This window comes from Sander vitreus, chromosome 4, assembly GCF_031162955.1.
Source record: "Sander vitreus isolate 19-12246 chromosome 4, sanVit1, whole genome shotgun sequence".
In the NCBI taxonomy this organism is placed as follows: domain Eukaryota; kingdom Metazoa; phylum Chordata; class Actinopteri; order Perciformes; family Percidae; genus Sander; species Sander vitreus.
In genome coordinates, this window is record NC_135858.1 from 34,884,748 (window position 1) to 34,907,398 (window position 22,651).

Below are 22,651 nucleotides of genomic sequence, written 5' to 3' on the forward strand. Positions count from 1 at the left end.
AATCTGAGTTTTCTGTTGCACGACAAACAACTTTTGAACGTACACATGTTCCACCAAAACAAGTTCCTTCACTTTTGCAGTGGCACCGTGGCTCCGTCCGGCGCTTAGCACCGCCCAAGACGATTGTGATCGGTTTGAAGAAATGGCAATAACCCAGAGCACGTTTTCCTCCAATCCCAGAATGCTGTGTGGACTAGCCAGACCTTCCTCCGCAGCACTGTGGAGGAAGGTCTGGCTATGCAAAGCTACTTAAGACACAAAAACATGGGAAAATAGGGTCCAGGTTAAAAAGAAACATCGAAGTTACACTTTAAGACTTTCAAACTCTTTTACAACATGCAGACAAAAAACATCTACTAAATAATAATAAATGAAACTGAAACACTGGCCTCAAGTTGGAAACCATACGTTCGTATCAAGTGACCAAATTCCGTTGACTTACATACATTTATATAACCATCTATCTATCTATCACTGCAGTACCTGCGCAGGGCCATGCAGGTATGTTTGGCTGTCTGTCGGTTGGCGAAGACTTGGTCATCACTCATTATGGACACCTCATTCTCCGTGTTAAGGATCTGCAAAGTACTGACCTACAGGGAGAGAAGGGGACACGGTTTAAGACAGGTACCACAATTAATTCAATATTATACTCTAGATATTTAAATGGCAACTTGTTCCACATTTAGCCCTAGAACCACCAGAGCTGACACCATTGGGCATTGATTTAAAAAAAATGTAAATCATAATGTAATCAGTTGCACCGTGATTGTATTTATTATTTAGTATACTTGACAAAATAAAAAATGCTGAACTTGGGAAAAAAAAAAAGAAGTCAGCATTTGTTTTATGCCTTTCAGATTTCACGCTGCTTACAACTCCGATCTGCATCTGATAGAACAAAACAGATGTGTTTTTTTATTTGCGGGAGTTACTCACAGAATCCTCCGAGACTTTGTGTGTGTCACTTTTCTTTTGATGATGAAATGATTGGTTTAAAAATGTATTGCATTGCATTTTGCATTTTAAGCAAGCTTTCTCGTAAATCTTTGTTGGGTTATTGTTTATCTTTATTTCGTTGCTTTTGTCTTTAATCTCCTGTAGCACTTTGGGATTGATTTTTCAATGAATAGTGCTCTACAAATAAAATGTATTATCAGTGTTTCCTCTATGTTGTATTCGTAGTGGCGGCCCGCCATGGCAAAATTTCTGCCGCCACGGTAACAGAAATAGGGCAGACAATTTAACAACAAGTAGAACTATTCAGGGGTTATTGGGCCCGTCCAGTTTAACTCCACATACTGCTGTCTTGATGTAGTTTATTGTCAAAACGTTCGCTTTCTTCTGAGTCGACTATTAAACCAACAGCTCCACCAAAGACGTCACCGCGGTGGGTCTGTTCCAATTGGACAATGTTCAACTTGTCAGTTCTGAGTTGTTCGGACAGACCTGCACCCACTGCTAAAAAAAAAATCCTAAAGGAAACACTGATTATTACTATTAAAACTTGGGGAGACCGTTGATAAGCCTTTTAGCCTCCCTTACATATTCTGTTATTATAAATTTAGCTTGGTTAATGTTCTTTTTTTATGTGCTATTAAATATGCAAAACAAAATGACACACAGCGTCTGTCACCGGACTATTCCCGCGTTGGGTGGCAACGTGAAAATTTGTTTTCTAAAAATAGACAGCAAAATAGCACATTTTACACTTCTAGAAGTCTATCGGTTTTGCGTGGGTTCAAGCTGTTAGATAAGATATCTGGCTGTGTGTTCTTGCTGCTATAGAGATTAACACAGCGCTACAGAGATAGAGAGGGCTGGAACGTCAGCCAAAACATAAGGATACACAGGGCTCCAGACTAACTTTTTGCCTTGGTCGCACTGGTGCACCAGCACAAAGTTTAGGTGCACCCAAATTTTTCCTCGCGTCGCCATTAACGCCACAATTTCAGGGTCACCTTTTTATCACGCTCCATATACATTCATATATATATATATATATATATTATGTCAATTATTTTAAACAAGAATAAGGAGTTGGTAAATTTTTTAATTTTTTTTTATTTGAAGCACAATTATACTGTACTCAAAGTCTTATAGCGGGTCCCCCCTTGCTGTCGCATGCCCCTCAGATGGCCAGCACCTGTAATTTCTTGCCTTCTTCCCCTTTGGTCTTGGCTAAACCAGCTTGCCACACTCCCTAGCATCAAAATCCTCCAAACTGGGCCCCTCTACACTGATTCTTATCAGATCTTCCACTAGTCCAGGACTAAAAATCATATCTCTGTATTTTTTTCGGCTGAATGGCGATACACAATATATATCTCCCTATCTCTAATATATATTTTTTACAAAGTGGGCTAAATGTTCAGTTTTATGTCAAAGCCACTTTTCACAAGCTCTTTTATTAAAACAGATGGGATTAAAATAAAATGCAAAGACAGGGTTTCCTTCCCAATTTGAAAATATACAGCTGCAACACATGTAAATTATCTGAAATAAATAGCCTGGGTTATATTTACAAAAATATATCTCTGAGAAAGCTCCTTCACTTGTTTTCAACAATAATAACAGACCCGGATAGCCCAGTAGCTCATATAGGGAGAGAGGGGGAGTACGATGGACTGAAGCCTATGCAAGCTACTCACAGAGTGACGGCTGACTCATTATGAATGGGTCCAGCACGGGTCGAATGCGCTTTGGCGGGTCAGCGGCGTTACACACGCCTTGTGTATGAAATATCTGTATCGTCACTGGCTGCGCTGCATTTTTATGAACTATGATATTCTGGCCATGGGTCACATCTCTTGCCCAGGTCCAGCAGGCTCCGTCTCACGCTATTACTCAACGAACTGAAGTTAGTTCCATTTAATAACTTCTGATGTGTTTTTCGTCGTGGCGGCCGCAATAACAGAGCGTTACCAGCGGAAACACTGGTACCAATACAGGTTTCCCTCTCACACTCAACAATATACAGCTGTGTTAATAACGATTAAAACTGTAGACAAATGTCAGCAGTTTGGACCGGCGGCGCTAGCTATGTCTCCCATGTTGCAGTGGAGCCGTGAGTGAATGGGGGCGTGGCTGCACGGAGGAGAGATCCAAACACAGGCACGGCTTTACAGAAGGAATGGGTCATGTAACGCAACATTAAACTATCGATATAAACAACATCGCTTTGTTCGTGGAGAGGCAGCGGCTGCGAGGACGTTAGGTGCACCGGTGCAACCTAGGAAAAATCTTAGTCGCACCCTTACAAATTTTGGTCGCACTCTAGAGCCCTGATACAGATGCTATTAGGCTACATCTTCCCTACTACGTTTGGTTTAAAAACTAATATCTTTACCCCTCACACTACTGTTTCCAAACCCCTAAAACTGAGACATTTGGAAACACTGCTGCCCCTGGCTGTGTCTCAAACCACCTACTTGCACACTTCAAACACTTAGTTTTAAGTATATAGTGTAGATAATGCAAAAAGTCAGAGCACTGAAAGTAACAGGATGACCCCCTAAAAACAGTCAAATAGTTCAGTGTGGAACGATGGACCCTCCTCGCACTAAACGGGCGCCGTCTTGACTACAAAGCGGAAAGGGGAGGGACCAGGGACGTCGGCAAGTTTTGAATCAGTCGAATCCAGGCTACTTTATGCAAATGAGGAGTGGTCAGCTCGGCGCCTCTCAAAATCGGACAAAAATCTTTTAAACTGACCTTTGTCGATCAAAAAACAGACAGATTCAGCAACTGCATGGCCGATTTCACGCTTAAAATGTTTTCAGAAACACGTTTCAGTGAACTATTTTCATAAAATACGAGATCATATCCCGAACAAGCTGCCATTACGGTTGGTTTTTTAAATTCGGGAAAAGCCAGACCCACGTGACGCGTTCGTCCAATCAGCTGCCATGTGTTGCGTTCATCACGCTCATCATTTCCGGTAAGGGTTTTAACATAAGTGTTCCTTTTGGGACAATACTAACCATCGAAAGTAGGCACTACGGCAGTAAGTGGTCAGTGCACATTAGCAGTGTACTGACGGAAGTATGCAGAATGAGACACAGCCCGTTTTGGTTTGAAAACTCCGGGGTTGCTTTGTAGTCTGAACGGACAAAAACTTTTCACCGTTGTAAGTATTTTCTGTGTTTTCAACCTCTACATCCATGATTTTCTGAACTGCAGAGTAACGTCAGACAACCTGCTCCCTGTTTACACCGGCACGCACATGCCCAGTGTGTGTGAATGGTCATGTGATATGTGTTGTCAGACCTGTTAACGCGGATGCAGATTAGTGTTGCTACCAGAGCTAAAACTCTTGTGTGGACGGAAATCGTTTTTTTTGGCTCAAAACTCTGCTTAAAAAATAGTGAAGATGTAGCCCAGGCGGTATAGTATCCCTAGAGTGTCTGGCGGTGTTAGTGTTAAAGCAATTAGGCAACGTCAGATGAAAGATTTAGCACTGACCAAGTTGACGAGCCTGCGCAGGCCGTCCTGGTGGTCGAAGAGCTGCAGCACCGCCCTGAAGGAGAAGGAGATGGAGAAGAACATGGTGGCGTGGCAGACGCCTGACGCGTGGGACGACTCCAGCAGCCACAGAGCGTAGGACACCATGTCGGACAGCACTCCATTTGGGAGCGTGCACACCTACAAAAACACACACACACACACACACACACACACACAAAATATCAAATACACCTCAATGTTTGGGAAATCAGTGTTTCCCAAAGCCCAAGGTGACGTCCTCAAATGTCTTGTTTGGTCCACAACTCAAAGATATTCAGTTTACGGTCACAGAGGAGAGAAGAAACTAGAAAATACTCACATTTAAGAAGCGGGAATAAGAGAATTATTTCCATTAAAAATGACTCACACTATAATATTAATAACCATTTTTTACAGTTTGTTTTTACCCTGTTCTGTAGCTGTATTGTGAGTTTATATTAAGTCATTAAAACAAAATGAAGCGACCCAGCTGGCATGCCAGCAGCTTTTATTATAACCTTCACAGTCCCCCCCATGAATTATTGAACAGTGCACCTCGGAGACACACTGCATGTGCTACAGGGCAGCTAGTCTTCTCTCTACATGTTCTGCAGATCTTCAGTTTACTGTCACAGAGGAGAGAAGAATCTAGAAGATACTCACGATTAACAAGCTGACATCAGAGGATTTTTATCATCGATTGTTTTCATACAAAATGACTGAAATAGTTGGCAATTCATTTAGAAGTTGACAACTTAATTGTTTCCATTAAAACAGATCGGCTTGAATAATTCCCCACAACGTACTTATTCCAGCAGACCTTTTAAAGAAAAGTCTCTTCTGGTTGACTAATCTTTATGGTCATTAAAATAAGTTGGCGATTCATTTAAAGGGGCAGTAGGTAAGCCTTATTAAACTACCTTTCTGTCATATCTGCTGAAACTGACCCTATGTTCCAGTAGAACTACATGAAGCAGGTCATTAAAAAAAAAAAAATCCAGCTCCTCTGGCTCCACCTACAGCCTGTAGTGAGATTTGCAAAAATCCACATCTCCCTGTTCAGATGCACCAATCAGGGCCGGGGGGGGGGGGGGGGGTGTCTAACTGTGTGTCAATCACTGCTCATACACACGCATTCATTCTCCCTTGTGGGGGGAGGGGCTTAGGAGACCGTTTTGGGCTTTAGCGGAAAGGGGGGGAGGGACTGAGAAGTTGTCGATGTTCAAACTTTTTTGTTTAAGTCCTGGATCTTCACAATCCGACCTACAGCACCTTTAATAGTTGACAAATAATCAATTTATCTATGCAGCTCTAAACATTTGCAAAGATGAACCCCATCAAACCTTTTTTACTTAGAAATGACTGAAAAGATTTAGCGATCATCAGGTTCAGGAATAATCTATTTTGTCCGTTGGTCATCTACTTGACTAATAGTTTAAGCTAAAAGTTAAACCCTTAAATTAACCGCTTAAAAAAAACAAAAAAACAGTAGCAGCCAAAAGCTGAGGAGTAAATTTGCTAAATCATCTCGGTCTGAAGGTCTAACTGCGTGTTAAGCATACCCTCTCCATGGCGTCCTGGTTGTACGCGAGGTAGTACAAGCAGAGTGAAACTCCAGTTGCTGCCATCGAAGGCCTGGGGATCTCCAGGAGTTTCTGCACTCCTCCGTGAGTGATGAACTCTGCCGCAAACTTCTTGTGGAGGAGCAGCGAGGAGAGATACTGAAGAGACAAAGAAGGGATGGACTCGGTTTATAAGTGATGACGTGGAGTAAATGTGTACAGCGCACCACGATCAGGACCGACATTTGGTTGTTTTGAGAAATCCACATGAATGAGCAATCTACATGTTTAACTACACTGAGTTGACAGCGAGGTTGTGGGGTTTTTAGCGGTTCCTACTGTAGGAATCCTGGGTTCGAGTCATGAAGGTTGAGTCTGCGTTGAATCCCAAGTAGGGCTGGGCAATATCTCGATATTATAATCGACACTGATACACAAGGCCAGTCTAGATATCGTCGTATGACGTTGTCTTTTTGCACTTTTGCACTTTACATTCCACTCCATGTGTACTTGTCTTGATATTACGTCTTAATTGTATCTTTGTATACTATGTTGATATGTGCCTATATGTATATTTTTGTCTCTATTGTACAGTATGTGTCTATATTACTATTTGTCTACTGAATGTCTATTTGTTGAATGTATAGAGAGTTAACACCTACTGAAGTCAAATTCCTTGTGTATGTGAGTATACTTGGCCAATCAAACTGATTCTGATGATACAAGTGTGGTCTTTTCTTAGTCTCGCTTTGCCTGACCTTCCTCCACAGCGCTGCGGAGGAGGGTCTGGCTAGTCCACACAGCATTCTGGGATGGGAGAAAAACATGCTCTGGTATATTTGCATTTCTTTAAACCAATCACAATCGTCTTGGGCGGTGCTAAGCGCTGGACGGAGCCACGGTTCCTCTGCAAAATAGCCTCTGGAAGGAACTTGTTTTAGTGGAACATGTGGACGTTCAAAGGTTGTTTTAGTCGTGCGACAGAAAACTCAGATTGGACAGATAGTCTAGCTAGCTGTCTGGATTTACCCTGCAGAGATCTGAGGAGCAGTTAACCATAGTCCTCACAAATCTAGAACGCCAACACAGAGAAAGAGGAAGGTAACGGACATCCGGCCGAGAAAAGGACATACGGCGGAATTTCCGGCGGCAACGGGGCAATCCCGAAAGTGGGAGGTTGTGGATATAGACTAGTAGTGCAAGACAAGCCAGATAGACGACTGCTTGGATGGTTTAAGGCTCAATTAGTACTTCTCCAACTATGAAATACTATATTTACAAAGATAATTGAAGAGGTTGATTTGTAAAGGAAAAATCAAGCATGTTGTGGGTTTCTTAACAGAAAATCCAAACCCGTTTTACTGCAGGGTTTTTTAAACACTTAACTGATGTAAACAAATCAGGCATTTTAAAACTAGAATTGTTTCGATACCAATACTAGAAATGCCGTAGATACTGCCTAAAATGCAGGTATCGGCGAGTACGCAAGTCTATGCACAGTTCGATATCACGTAATTTTAAATTAAATAGTTTCACCAGGATAAAACAGCCATATTCCAGACACACTCAGTTAGAAGACCGAACCGGAAATCAAATTACAGACGCTCTAAAACCGAAGCCTACACAGCAATTACATATTTATATATTATTCTTTTACGCACTGGTGTCGGATCAGACGCAACTTCAGATATCGGAATCGTAAAGGAAAAAAATGTTATCGGAACATCTCTATTTACAACATTTAAAAATGCTTTAGGGCAGAAATTATAATGGAAGTTTTCTTTGTCTAATGTTAATAAAAAGAACAGAGTTTAATTAAATGTGTTATACAAATAAACTTGAACGAGCTTACTTGAATATTGAATCATCTACCTAGATTAAATATTAAGCTGACAGATATCTACTGTAACTAATTTCTGACTCTCTTCTGCTCTCTCTTTTATAAATATGATGTAGACTCTTGTACCAAAAGTACACTAAGCCATCAGATTTAAGAACAGTGACCGGAAGACAGGCAGCCTATGGAACTGTAAAAAAAATAAACCTCATAACTTGTTTTGGGGGCTTCTGAGGACAACAGTCTTACCAGTAGGGCATCGAAGGTGAGCTGGACATTTTTGGTCTGCCTAAGGTCGATGTAGTTCATCAGCAACGACCGCGTGTCCAGCTGCATGAAGATGGCGAGCAACTGCGGAGGAAAGAAAGATTATTGGCTCTACAGTTGATTTAAGCAGTGGGAGCAAAAATAAACAATTTAAAGTGCTCATATTATGCTTTTTGCCATTTTCCCTTTCCTTTATTGTGTTATATATCTTTTTTGTGCATGTAATAGGCTTCCAAAGTGAAGAAGCCTCAAGTCCATGTCCAACAGAAACCACTGTTGACCAACTGCTCCAAACAGCTCTGTTGTAGTCCAGCCTTTACTTCTGAGACAAACGTGGTCACTTTGTAACACACGTTATAATGCTCGCCTAGCTGCTAGCACGGCACGACCTCATACTCTGCTTCTGACTGGCTAGTAGTCCTTACCTAGGTACTGTCAGGGCACGCCCTCATACTCTGCTTCTGACTGGCTAGTAGTCCTTACCTAGGTACTGTCAGGGCACGCCCTGATACTCTGCTTCTGACTGGCTAGTAGTCCTTACCTAGCTACTGAGCATGTGCGACTCCCAACAAAGACGGAACAGAAGTGAGAGGTCTCACTCTGTAGCTAAAACAGAGAGCTCAACACACAGGGTGAAAAGAGGAGCTGCAGCAATGTGCAGTACAACAAAAATATGGAGTTTTTTGAAAATTAAACCATGTAAACCTATTCTGATATAACCTCTAAATACAATTATGAACCTGAAAATGAGCATAATATGAGCACTTTAAAGATGGAGGGTTGTGTTTCAACAATTAAGGTGCGTAAAATCATTGCATTTCCTTAGTGACGTCACGTCACTGACACAATAATTCTCACTAAACTGATAATCTGGGGGTTTGGTTATGTCATTCAGTGTTAAGTAAATGATCAAACTAAAAAAGAGCACTCGTGATTCTGTCTTCTTTAAAACTAAGATGTCTTGCAAAAGTTGGTGCCCGAAACCAAGGAAATGAAAACAAATTTAATTTAAATTTACGGTGCATGGGAAATGTGCACAAAACACAATGGGCCCTATTTTAACGATCTAAGCGCACGGCGTGAAGAGCCTGGTGCAGGTGCGTTTAGGGCGTGTCCAAATCCACTTTTGCTAGTTTGACGTCAGAAAAAAGGGTCCGTGCACCGGGCGCATGGTTCTAAAGGGTTGTACTTAGTGTCTTCATTAATTCATAGGTGTGTTTTGGGCGTAACATGCAATAAACCAATCGGAGTGTCATCTCCCATTCCCTTTAAAAGCCAGGCACGTTTGGACCTTGGAGCATTGCTGTTATGATGGAGGATTTGCACCGTAATATTTTTATTTGTAATCTTCGGCATGTGTGTGTGCTGCTGCGTGTCCCTGTGTGTGTAACAAGCATAGTGTGAGCGCTGTGCATAAGCCTCGGCACATTTTACTAATTTGCTGTTAAAATAACAATGAAATGCTGTGTTATTGACTTTAGACCAGGTTTTTGTTGGTCAATGGCGCGATCGCTTCCCTGCTGCCTCAAGATAGCAATACGCCCAGAGTGCACCTGAACACCCCTTTTTTTTGGTGAGACACAGTGGGGCAAAAAAGTATTTAGTCAGCCACCAATTGTGCAAGTTCTCCCACTTAAAAAGATGAGAGAGGCCTGTAATTTTCATCATAGGTACACTTCAACTATGAGAGACAAAATGAGAAAAAAACAAATTTAGAAAATCACATTGTAGGATTTTTAATGAATTTATTTGCAAATTCCTCGGGAAAATAAGTATTTGGTCACCTACAAACAAGCAAGATTACTGGCTCTCACAGACCTGTAACTTCTTCTTTAAGAGGCTCCTCTGTCCTCCACTCGTTACCTGTATTAATGGCACCTGTTTGAACTTGTTATCAGTATAAAAGACACCTGTCCACAACCTCAAACAGTCACACTCCAAACTCCACTATGGCCAAGACCAAAGAGCTGTCAAAGGACACCAGAAACAAAATTGTAGACCTGCACCAGACTGGGAAGACTGAATCTGCAATAGGTAAGCAGCTTGGTGTGAAGAAATCAACTGTGAGAGCAATTATAAGAAAATGGAAGACATCCAAGACCACTAATAATCTCCCTCGATCTGGGGCTCCACACAAGATCCCAGGGTCAAAATGATCACAAGAACAGTGAGCAAAAATCCCAGAACCACACGGGGGGACCTAGTGAATGACCTGCAGAGAGCTGGGACCAAAGTAACAAAGGCTACCATCAGCAACACACTACGCCGCCAGGGACTCAAACCCTGCAGTGCCAGACGTGTCCCCCTGCTTAAGCCAGTACATGTCCAGGCCCATCTGGAGTTTGCTAGAGAGCATCAACTCGTCGTGTTTGGAGGGGAAAGAATGCTGAGTTGCATCCAAACAACACCATACCTACTGTGAAGCATGGGGGTGGAAACATCATGCATTGGGGCTGTTTTTCTGCAAAGGAACCAGGACGACTGAGCCGTGTAAAGGAAAGAATGAATGGGGCCATGTATCGTGAGATTTTGAGTGAAAACCTCCTTCCATCATCAAGGGCATTGAAGATGAAACGTGCTGGGTCTTTCAGCATGATAATGATCTAGGGCTGCAGCTATCGATTATTTTAGTAATCGAGTATTCTACCGATTATTCCATCGATTAATCGGATAAGAAATACTTTTGTTTTATTGAAGAGCAATAATAAACAATAGTTTGGTTAAATTTTCAGAAAAAGCTACATTTGTGTTGCCTTTATTGCTTACAATAGCTCTCCAAAAACTAAACATATGAAGTGCATTTAAGTGCCATATTACACTGTAAAATTTTTAAAGAAAACATTTTCTGAAATGACATCAACCTCACACTAAGGCATACATTAAACATACATAAACATGACCTTAAGTTGTGCAACTTAACTTTCAGAACTACAAGTTTCATCCTGAGACTGATTTGTATATAGGCCTATATGTAAATATAAGTATATGTAAATATTAGTTATACTAAACCTATTTGTATTTAATTACAATGTCACACAGCTCTGTTACACTTATGCTAGTAGATCGTTGATCAGCTGTTTCTCTGTGGAGAGAGAGAGAGAGAAAATGATGCGCAACAATCAGCTGTTTCTCCGAAGGGATAGTCAACAAGTCAGCTCTTTAGAGCAAATCGTGGTCACTGCTACGTATTTTCTTGTCTTTGTTTTTGCTAGTTGTTGTGTTTGGTGTAGTTTCATCGTCCCATACAACTCCGTGATTTACTTTTGTAGGGTCCGTTTCAGTGGAATGGATGAGAAATGTTTTCTGTTGAGATGCTGAAGCACTGATGTTGTGCTATTATTGTGGTAAGCTAGCTCGGTTTTTCAGTAGACACACTGTACAGAGTTTTCGTTTTAATTACGTTTGAACTGATTCCAAACGTTGGACACTTTCTGTGGTTTCGTCCAGCCTGTCTCTTCTCTTAGCCCCGCACTATTTACGCTCTGGCATGTGTCGCCAGCAGACTGAGCAGCGTCTGGTGTGCAACAATAATAATGATACGTGTGGAAACACTGTACGTCAGCAATACAACGTTGGTAACATTGATTTAACGAAGCTTTGAGGCAAATCATTTTGCATCGAGGATTTTTTGTAATCGAATTATTCGAGGTATTCGAGGAATCGTTTCAGCGCTACAATGATCCCAAACACACCGCCCGGGCAACGAAGGAGTGGCTTCGTAAGAAGCATTTCAAGGTCCTGGAGTGGCCTAGCCAGTCTCCAGATCTCAACCCCATAGAAAATCTTTGGAGGGAGTTGAAAGTCCGTGTTGCCCAGCGACAGCCCCAAACATCACTGCTCTAGAGGAGATCTGCATGGAGGAATGAGCCACAATACCAGCAACAGTGTGTGAAAACCTTGTGAAGACTTACAGAAAACATTTGACCTCTGTCATGGCCAACAAAGGGTATATAACAAAGTATTGAGATGAACTTTTGTTATTGACCAAATACTTATTTTCCACCATAATTTGCAAATAAACTCATTAAAAATCCTACAATGTGATTTTCCGGATTTTCTTTTCTCATTTTGTCTCTCATAGTTGAAGTGTATCTATGATGAAAATTACAGGCCTCTCTCATCTTTTTAAGTGGTAGAACTTGCACAGTTGGTGGCTGACTAAATACTTTTTTTCCCCCCACTGTATATGACCAAAAGTCTCAACACTGCAATGTGATGTCTGTGCCTGAAAAGCAAGAGTAGTGTGCTCTGTGTGTTTTTGAACCAAGGATTGTTGAGAGGCACTTCTTGTAAGAAATGTAACCGACAACATCACAAAGCCTTCTGCTGCTCTGATGGAGAGGAATCAAGAAAGGTATATGAGCCGGCAAAACGCAGTGATTTCAGTGTCTCCCAGTGAATCTAAACGGGCAAGACATTTCTTCTAGAGATTCCAGTGAAGGCTGAAGAAACTCAAAGAACCCACCGCAGCCTGAGGAGGAAAGCATTTCCCCTGGTTCTGGAGACAAACCCTTTCACCATATGAACACACGTCATTATTTCAACTATTATTTGAGTCTCACCTCCTGTAAATCTCCGAGCGGCGTCAGATACTGCAGGATGAGCCTCTGCTCCATGGCGGGACTCAGCGGCGAGAGGCGGTAGTCGGAGCCGATCACCATGGCGCTCATCTCGGACCAGGAGCCGCTGTTGGCCGGCTGGTCGCTGTGGTCGCTTCCCTCCGCCTCGTCCTCGGCCCTGCAGGAGGACGTCGAGGCAAAGTTGAGTTTCTGCTTCGCCTTCCTCCCGTTCTCCGTCACCGCCCGTCTCTTCCGCCCTCGTCCCCCCTGCCTGTCCTCCGCCTCCCTGGCGGCGGCGTCCGGGCTCACTTGGTAAACAAAGTCTGGGAGCAGTCGCGTTGAGCTGCCGCTGCTGCCGCCGCCACCGTTTTTCTGGGTCGAACTGAGCAGCGACAAAGGTTTGGAATTGGCCTTTGACGCCGGCCGGCTGCTCTCTCCGTCTCTCTCTTTTCTCTCCCTCTCCTCCTCTCCCGCATCGTCCTCCTCCGTCTTGTCACGCTGGTCTGTTGGGGCGCTCGAGGTTTTGAGATTTTTGGGCGTTGTGGCGGGACTAAAGCGACTCTTGGCCTCTTCGGTTTGCAGCTCGTGCAGCCGCTGAATCATGATTGGTACCTGGAAGTTTGAAGGAAAGAAGTGACGTTGTAAGAATGAAGAGTTTTGTGGGTGGTGGTCATCGTATCTTATACCTAACTCTATTCAGTCCTTCCAGAAAAATGCGCTTCCAGAAAAACTTTCTGCTAAGATATATATGTGACTTTTTTTGCAACGAAAATGCGGGGATTATGAAATCATGCAAGCCCCGCATATTTTGCGCGGAAATCGGCAATTTATGCGCCAAAAGTGTGGCGTATTTGAAAAATAAATATGCGGACTTTGGCTGATTATGCATTGAATTATGCGATCGCATAATCCCGTTTTTCTGGAGGGACTGTCTATTCGCACGAGATTAGTATACCAGGAGACCTAGTAGTAGTTGCAGCCCTTGACTTCATCCGATTCAGAAATTACCCCCCCTCTCAGCATCTGCGTTTAGTGCGGCGCATTCACACAGGATAAGCCTTATATTATTTTAATCGAATTTACTGAGATTATCTCCCGCAGAGGATGTCAAAACTTTTCATTCAGAATCGCCAACGCAGCCAATACGACCCCAAAACAGGGAGATGCCGATTCGCACGGGACAAACATTATCACACAATCCCCGTGTTTGGTAAAAATAAGGTCGGTAAATTGGGGTGGAATTTTGACTTGACAAATTACAGACAAGGCCGATTCGCACGGGACCCCGGCAATCATTACAAATCACTAAAGGTCTCCAGGTTATACCAGTCCTGTGCCGCCACATTCCTCGGTTTTCCATCAATTAATGTCTCCCTCTGGATGTCAGATTCTTTCTCACAGGAGAACACAAGACGTGATTTACAGCACAGAGCAGATCGTGTTTGTTGTAGAAGACAAAGACCAGGCCATTTCGTTTCAGTTGGACTTCAACATCTTCTACGAGAACGTGATGTATTTTGGTTTGAAAACATTTAAGGCTTCAGCAGAGGTCGAGAAAATCATAAACGAGAGACCTGCAGCAACACCTGATGTGCAGTGAATGACATAACGTTTGAATGCATAAGTGTGTGTGTGTGTGTGTGTGTGTGTGTGTGTGTGTGTGAGACCCACCAGCCGAGCGTTCTGCTCTCTGTAGCTGGCCGCCACTTCCTGGTTGCCCATGGCTCTGGCCAGCAGGCCCGCGGCGTAGACGCACAGCGGTCGCTCGGCTTCATGAGCCCAGGTAAACAATTTCTCAACCAGACCTTCCTGAGAGAGAGAGACAGACACACACACCCACGATAAAATACACGTTACTCTAACCCACCCCTCCATTTAGTATTCATAAGCAGTATATAAACATTTAATACATGGCTTATAACACACTATAATGTAGATTAATTCAATTCAGTTAATAAGAAAATAAAAAAGTATGTGCAATGGGCAGATGTTTTTTAAGTCTATTTAAGAAGGGGACAGTGCTAATTAATAAAAGCTTGATCATACATGGGTTTAAAATGCCAGAATTAGCCAAAAGGCTATTTTTCATCCCTTCTCCCCTGAACTCAATGAAAAAAAAAACTTTTTGAAATACAAATAAACAAAAAAGAAAGACAACACAAGCGAAGAAGAACTTGAAGAACTTGGCACAAAAAAGTTAAGAAGATTAAGCAGCGCCATCGTTGACGCACAAGTCTATAAGGCTATGTTCACACCACAAGTCTTAATGCCTAATTCGGATTTTTTTGCCCAGATCCGATTTTTTGTTTGGCTGTTCACATTACCTTTTTAAAATGTGGCCTATATCAGATTCCAGTGGGAACTGTTTGCGGTTTCGAACTGACCCGCATGATCAAAAGAACAAAAACAGTGACATCAGGCAGCTGTAACATTAATGAGTATACACTAATTAGGTCTAACACCTCACTCTCCCTCCATTGACTTGCTCGACCACTGTTCTCCATTTTGTAGGCCTAGTCAGGTTTTTAATGTTACCGTCTGTGTCTAGGGCTGACTCCCACCGGTGCATAATTGTGACAAATGTCGATATAGATTGAAGTAAAGGTTGCATCAAATCCGCCCTTGGTAGTTCACATTGCGGCCGCATTGAAAAAAAATCAGTGTGGAAGTGGTCTAAATGTGATTTGAAAAAAAATCTGATCTGGGCTAGATTTGAGTGTTCACACTACTTCTGAAGAAGTGTGACCTGGTCACTTGACCCCAAAAAAATCTGATTTGGGCCAGTCTGAACGTGGCCTAATTGATCTTTTTTTGTAGGTCTGACCTTCTCTTGGAAGACGACGGCGGTCTCCAGGCCCGGCATGATGTTCTGAAGCAGACGACAGGCGGCCGTGTTGAGGCTCAGCTCTCTGCTGGTCATTATATATGTGTCCAACAGCTGGAGAAACAAACGCACAAAACATTAACAAACGCACAAAACATTAACAAAAGGCGGTGGTACGTTTAGATCGGCGTTTCTCAAACTTTACTTGTACCACAGTTTGACAACCAGATCATGCTTGTTTAACATATTAAAGGGTACACAGTCCTGCACTTCTGCTGCTTTCAGTATTCTGCTAACATACAACAAACTGATTGTTGAGATTAAAACAAATGAAAGGAAATCATTTCAGACGTCCTTTTGTTGAACAAATTGAACATTCAACTGAACATAAAAAAGAATGACAGTTGCATTTTACGGTGCAGTTTTCTGCTGATATTTTCTTTCAACTCAGAGTGTCTTTAGCGATATGTCGCAGCCTTCCGCGATGTGGTTTTTGCGGCAGTTGATATCACGATAACGATAAAAAAAAGGATACATTGTGCAGCTCTGGTTTCAATAGTTTTTCTACTCAACTATGGACAGAGCTGATTGTGAAAGGACATTTTAGGATTGTGCATGACCTGCAAAGACTTTGTATTAGGGTTGGGCGATATGAGGACATTTATCATCAAAACAATATAGAAATCATAACCATATATTTCACTGTTGGGGTATTGGACTGTGATGAACATTTGGAACTATTTTCTAGTCTATATCCTCGACATTCCATTTCTGGGATTGCTCATTGCTGCCGGAAAATCAGCCGGATTTCACTCATTCAGGCCGGGCTTCCTTTGTGTTGGCGTTCTAACCTCTGGTGGATTTCTGAGGACTATGGTTAACTGCTCCTCAGATCTCTGCAGGGTAAATCCAGACAGCTAGCTAGACTATCTGTCCAATTGGAGTTTTCTGTTGCACGACTAAAACTACTTTTGAACGTACACACGTTCCACCAAAACAAGTTCCTTCCCGAGCCTATTTTGCAGCGGCACCGCGGCTTTTCGCCAAGCACCGCCCAAGACGATTGCGATTGGTTTAAAGAAATGCCAACAAACCAGAGCACGTTTTCCTCCCATCCCAGAATGCTGCGTGGACTAGCCACACCCTCCTCCAGCGTGCTTTGGAGGAGGGTCTGGCAAAGCGAGACTACTATTTTCTGACATTTTACAAACCAACCTCCATAAAATAACCGTTAGTTGCATTCATAAATATGTGCATTTTATTCCAAACACATATGTTCATGTTAAGGAATAAATAAAAGTCCATTACGTCCTTCAAAGGATCAAGACCATAATGAAACAAAACAAAATAATTGTAAGCGTGTGTGTGAGATTCATACGTGCTCTGATTTGTCAGAATGAGAAAAGAAATTTGTCATCACACTTTCGACAGTCACACGTTCTTGACAAACGCCTTCGCACAACAGCATACAAAAAAAAATTCAAAGTTCTCACTGCGTTCGTGAAGTCGTCGTTCATAAAGAGCATCTTCAGGAGTTGGCCCAGCATGCAGTCTGGGTCCGCTCGTCCTGCAAAAGTTACACGCAGGAGTCAGAAACTCAAAAAAAAAACGATCGCTAAGATACGAACAGAAGATTCAGTTCAGTTCAGAAAACCCTGACCGGCACCAGGGCCGCCCCCCCTCTCAGTCAATCAGTCAACTAATCTGGCATTTTGGTCTCAGGCGACTACGATTTCTTAAGTTGATTAGTCTTTTTTTTTAAGATTGTTTTTGGGGCTTTTCTTGCCTTCATTGATAGGAGAGGTTAAGTCAGGAAAGTGGGAGAGAGAGTGGGATGACATGCAGCAAAGGGCCGCAGGGCGGAACCAAACCTGCACTTTTACTGATAACGGCAGCCTCAAAGGAAGGTTTTTACATTTACGACGGAACTAAATCCTTCCAAAAGAAGTAATTAAGCAAATCAATGCCCCCTCAATATCACTCAACACAAAAAAAGCCTAAAAAACGACTAACCAGGGGCGCCTGGTTAGCCCCGTGTACTAAGGCTCAGTCCTTGTCTCAGTGCACCGTAAAAAAATACTCTGTTACAAGTAAAAGTCCTGTACTGAAAATGTTCCTTCAGAAAAAGTCTGTAAGTAGCATCAGGAAAATGTGGTTCAAGTATTAAAAGTAAATAACTCTCCTCCCATTGCAGAAAGTTTAAAGGATCCAACCAGTTGTGTGTTTAATGGTCTGATCATCTCAGCTGGACTTGTAGGACGTTATATTGTTGGCTAGTTTACTTTAGAATAAGACGTCAGATTTCATAAACTACATGTGTTCTGTGTGTAGGAATCTTAATGTGTAAAGTAACTAGTAACTAAAGCTGTCAGATGAATGTAGTGGAGTAAAAAGTACAATATTTCTCTCTGAAATGTAGCGGAGTAGAAGTAGAAAGTGGCATGAAAAGAAAAGACTCAAGTAAAGTACAAGTACCTCAACATCTGGACCGAAGTACAGTACTTGAGTAAGAGTAAAGTAAGAGATGATGCAACTATGGGCTTCCGCTTCTTAGTGCTCTTTGGGTTGAGTCAACTAAGATTTCTTTAGCCCGTTAGTCTTTTTTATGCTTTTTAATGCTGAATGAGTTATTTCCAAGAAACTTCTGAGCACATCTCTGATAAACACAAGATTTAAAGCGGTGCTTCTGCTCGACTCTTGGTGAAGAAACTCACTTTTACAGATCTGGCTAAAATCAACTGATGGATTAGTCGATAAAATCATACGTTGGCGTTAGTCGACTGAGAATTTCTTTAGTCGAGGACAGCCCTAACCGGCACATTAACAGCCATTTAAAGCACATTTAAAATACAATCTACTGTATGACAACCACATCACCAACACAAATCTAGTACTTTTGAAACTTTTGGGGTTGAAAATAAAACCTGGATGACGGTCATCAAACGGATCGGGGTCGGCTTTGTGATACTCTCCCGTCTCCCGCTCAATCAGCTCGGATATTCTGCAGGAAACACAGAGAGGAGACACCACACGTTAGACGCACAGAGAGTAGGGGTGGAACGGTACATGTATTCGTATTGAACCAAAACGGTACGGTTCGGTGCATGAATTAACACGGAGAATACACGGTATAAAAATAAATAAAACTTGCGTGCAAATTAATTAATGTAATGCGGAACTACTGTTAGGTATGCGGCTTCTTTAAGGCCCAGACACACAGAGCCGACGGCCAAACGTCGGCAGAAAAGGCAATTGGGCTGATCGGTCTCCGCAAATTGGTCAAAAACCCACCCAAAAAAAAAAACACCAAAGCGACGAGACGTAATACGTCTCCATAACAGCAGGCGGCGCTAATCTTTATTGTCACCCAAAAATGACAACAGGCAGCTGATTGGATGAACACATCACGTGGGTCTGGTTTTTCCGGAAATTCAAGTCATGGCGGCTCGTTCAGAATACGATCTCATATTGTCCTAAAATAGTTCACCGAAACGTGTTTCTGAAAACATTTGAAGAGAGAAATAGGCCGTGCAGTTGCTGAATCTGTCTTCATTTCAGATCGACAAAGGTCAGTTTAAAAGATTTTCGTCAGATTTTGAGAGACTCTAGTCACGCTCATCCCGCTCCCGGGTTAGCTCGCCACCAATCAGATGGGTCATTTGAGTCCGACTGCCGGCAGTGCCCGCCCCGCCGATTGTACATGTCAAATCGGCCAAAATGAAGGCCGACGGCCCCTCGGACGGACGACGGCACGGAACACACCGAACAGACTCGAGTCACCGACCTCGCCAGACTGTCCAACGGCCGATTATCGGCTCTGTGTGTCCACACCTTTAGGGACACCTAATCTGTAGCCCCACCTTAGCTCTGAAGCTCTGGCGCGCCGCCTATGTAGCCGAGCTCCACCTATGTATGCAGTTTTAGTCACTTTAAGATCGCAAGTTTGGGAAAACTTACAGGCGAGAGAGTGGTGGATAAGACTGCTGTTGTAGATTAGTGTTACGGTTCCAGCGTTGCGGCTCCGAACCGATACGTTAGCTGGGACAGACGCCGCAAAAAATTGCCTTCTGCATTTTTGTTTAGCTTTTCCCTCCATTGTACTGAACTCGTACCGAACCGTGACTTCTGTGTACCGTTCCACCCCTAACAGAGAGCGTCTGACACTAAGCTCCGTCTGATCCAATAAAACAAAATTACATTTGGCTGCTTTTAACCTATCACCAAGTCAGCTGTTTACATTTGGTTCTCTCCTCTTTATATGCTGTCTATTTGCTCTCTGCGCCCTACCTAGCGGTGGGCAGAGAGCAAATCACGTACCATGTGTAGGCTGCTTTAGCTTTTTTAAGTACCTCTGAGTACCTTTTAAAGCACTATGTAAAATAAATGCATTATTATTATGTTTTACAGCTTTTAAAACAAAACAAAACTCCCTGCTAACTTGGTAAGGATGGACACCAGTTGCTCTGTGGTGCCCTGCTGCGTTTCCTCCCATTCGTCGAGCAGCGCGGTGAGATCCGCCTTAGCGTCCACGGCGTTGGCGACCGCCATGGCAGCCGACACGGCGGCCGACACGGCGGACAACATCGCAGCCGCCTCTTCGTCTTCCGGAGAGGACATTGCTGCCTGGAAGAAGGATGGGATTTGGGGGGTGAAAAGGGTGAAGTCGGTAGAGGAGCAAACGATCGATATATGTACACCTGCATCATGTATCAGTGTTTGTATTTAATGTATACCCCTGCCATTAGAAGTCTTGGTTGCAGTACCTAAGCTGAATGAATGTGAAATGCTGCAAAAAAAAGCACCAAAAACAGCACAAAAAAAAAGCATCAAACTACCTAAACGACTTTCCTCAGATCTCATGATTGTAGTTGGACTTCTTTAGCAAGTTATTTGAGAGTTATCTTTTATCTGTTCTAGCTTTTTCAACATTTTAGACATCACTTTTTTATATAAGAAAGATCCCTAAACCTACGCCAAACATGGGTTAAAACTAATGAAATGAAATCATTTCAACCATTTTATTGAACAAAACAATGATAGTTAGATTTTAAAGTTTTTTCTACTGTTTAAATGTCTTTCGCGATAGGTTTATTTATTTATTTTTTTTATTATGGAAATATCCAAAAGATTTTGGACAGATTTGGAGTCTTACTTTTTTGAACTTTTTCTACACCTTTAACCTTAAAGATATCATCTGTTTCTACGATAATTCAGATAATGCTGCTCTTGAGTATCTAATTCATTTCATCAGTCTGTATGCCACATTTTATATTCACAAGCAGACATTTTCTAACTCCTCTCCTAATTTTGTACCTTTTCTAATCTAAATCTCTACTGAAGTCACTTAGATGGTTGGATAACAAAAAAAGTATCCAAATTGTGGAACCTGTAGAGCTTTTCTTCCCTGAAACCTCTGACATTATTTTTTTTAATGATTATATCTAATGATTCTGTTATTTCTTCGTTTGTAGTGCTTCTATTGTTTTATTTTTATCTTCACAAATTTGTACACTTGATTTTCACGTGCTATTATTATTTACCTGATTCTTTGTTTATAATAAAAAAATTTAAAATTTTAAAAAATAATATTGTGCAGGCCGAGTGTGGTGTTAGTACTTTGTAAAGGATCTGAATACGTCCTCCACTAACGTTACTGCCTAATAATACTTACCAGAAGTTGTTCGAGTGTGGCTCGGTGTTGAGGCATCACACAGCGGGCTGTTGTCAGACACTATGAGAGATATTACAGCGGTGCTGTGTGTGTGAATCAGCGGCAACAACAGGTGGCCTCCGGCCGAGACAGCTGGCTCATCAGAGGACACTTTCTGCTCTGTGTGAGCTTTCAGCTAACGCGGCAACAAGGTGACAGTTAGCTTCAACTTAGCTAACTTGTCTCAATTCACGCAACCTCATTAGCATTTTCTCTTTGTATTAAAACACACTCAGTTCCTCCTCGCTGTGTGTTAACGTTGTGGTAAGTTAGGGAGTGAAAGCAGCAGCGTGTTGACATCAGTTGCCTCATGTCAGAGACACACAAACAGCTTCAGCTAGCAACTTCACAGCGTTTTAAAATGTGACACTCACCTGGAGATATAAGCTGCTGCTTTGTTGCGTTTCTCAGTTAAACTCCTCGTTTGAAGAATTTCGCCTTTTTGTTTTTGCCGGAAAAAAACGAAAATGTTAATGAAACAACGCTGATATTAAACGTTTAAGAAAAATAAAAGTATCACGTTTATTTTCAAAACTTCTCCCGGCGGCTGCGCGCTGCGTCATCGAACGTCACTCAGTCGAAGTTAGATGACGAAGGACGGCAAACCTGCTCATGGGACTTGTAGTTCACAATGTATTTTCAGGGTATTATGTGATAAATGTACTCATTATTTTAACCAAAATGTTTTTACATCAGTCAAAAATGAAAATAAAAAAAGGAGCCAAGCTTTTTTGAGCCGGCTCCCATATCTAATTGTACAAACAAAAAAGCTATTAAATCATATTACCTTTTTTATTATTCTTTTTTAATATGTATTTGAATATTTTTGCTTTTGTTTTGGTTATATTTTCTTTTTGATAACCCCTTAACCTCCCTGGCTTGTTTGCATGTGATTGTAGACTGAAATATGTTTTTTACCTGCTGTATATCCGTGTGTGTGTGTGTGTGTGTGTGTGTGTGTGTGTGTGTGTGTGTGTGTGTGTGTGTGTGTGTGTGTGTGTGTGTGAATAAAGATTGTTCAAAAAATTATTAATTAAAAAAATGGCAGAAGTGGCAAAAACCACTTTCTATATATAGTATAAAAATTGCAGCAAACATGAACTTTATTTTAAGTTTAGCTCATCCTTTAATTATAAACTAATACTGTGTGAAAGTACTCCACTACAAGTAAAAGTCCTGAATTCAAAAACTCAATGAGGAATAAAGTATTTAAGTTGTTAGAAAATGTAGCGTAAGTACTTGTCAGTGTTTTCTTATTATATCTGATGTTTCTTGGATTAATATTCCTGCATTAATGTGTTATGTTGCATTTTCCTGTTATATATGTTTAAGGTTGTTCTCATTTTTAACTCCTTTATATACCGTTTCAGTTACACGTTGGATAATAGGACACATCTCATCATCATC

At 42.0% G+C, this 22,651-nt stretch overlaps 1 protein-coding gene across 5 annotated transcripts in view; it reads right to left on the bottom strand.

The window, feature by feature from the left end:
- The window catches only part of LOC144517368 (DDB1- and CUL4-associated factor 1-like), a 44,282-nt gene extending 22,476 nt beyond the window's left edge, over positions 1 to 21,806 (bottom strand). For 2 of the 5 annotated variants that reach the window (XM_078249454.1, XM_078249458.1), the window contains exons 1-12: positions 21,619 to 21,806; positions 21,206 to 21,380; positions 19,973 to 20,157; positions 18,429 to 18,535; positions 17,028 to 17,101; positions 15,535 to 15,648; positions 14,382 to 14,519; positions 12,714 to 13,322; positions 8,134 to 8,235; positions 6,048 to 6,206; positions 4,465 to 4,644; positions 484 to 593 (exon numbers count right to left, since the gene is read on the bottom strand). In XM_078249454.1, coding sequence (XP_078105580.1) covers positions 484 to 593; positions 4,465 to 4,644; positions 6,048 to 6,206; positions 8,134 to 8,235; positions 12,714 to 13,322; positions 14,382 to 14,519; positions 15,535 to 15,648; positions 17,028 to 17,101; positions 18,429 to 18,535; positions 19,973 to 20,157; positions 21,206 to 21,241 — 1,814 coding nt within the window. In that variant the 5' untranslated portion in view covers positions 21,242 to 21,380; positions 21,619 to 21,806. The remainder of the gene's footprint in view (positions 1 to 483; positions 594 to 4,464; positions 4,645 to 6,047; positions 6,207 to 8,133; positions 8,236 to 12,713; positions 13,323 to 14,381; positions 14,520 to 15,534; positions 15,649 to 17,027; positions 17,102 to 18,428; positions 18,536 to 19,972; positions 20,158 to 21,205; positions 21,381 to 21,618) is intronic. The other 3 variants (XM_078249455.1, XM_078249456.1, XM_078249457.1) reach the window with 3 other exon arrangements.
- Positions 21,807 to 22,651: the final 845 nt, after the last annotated feature.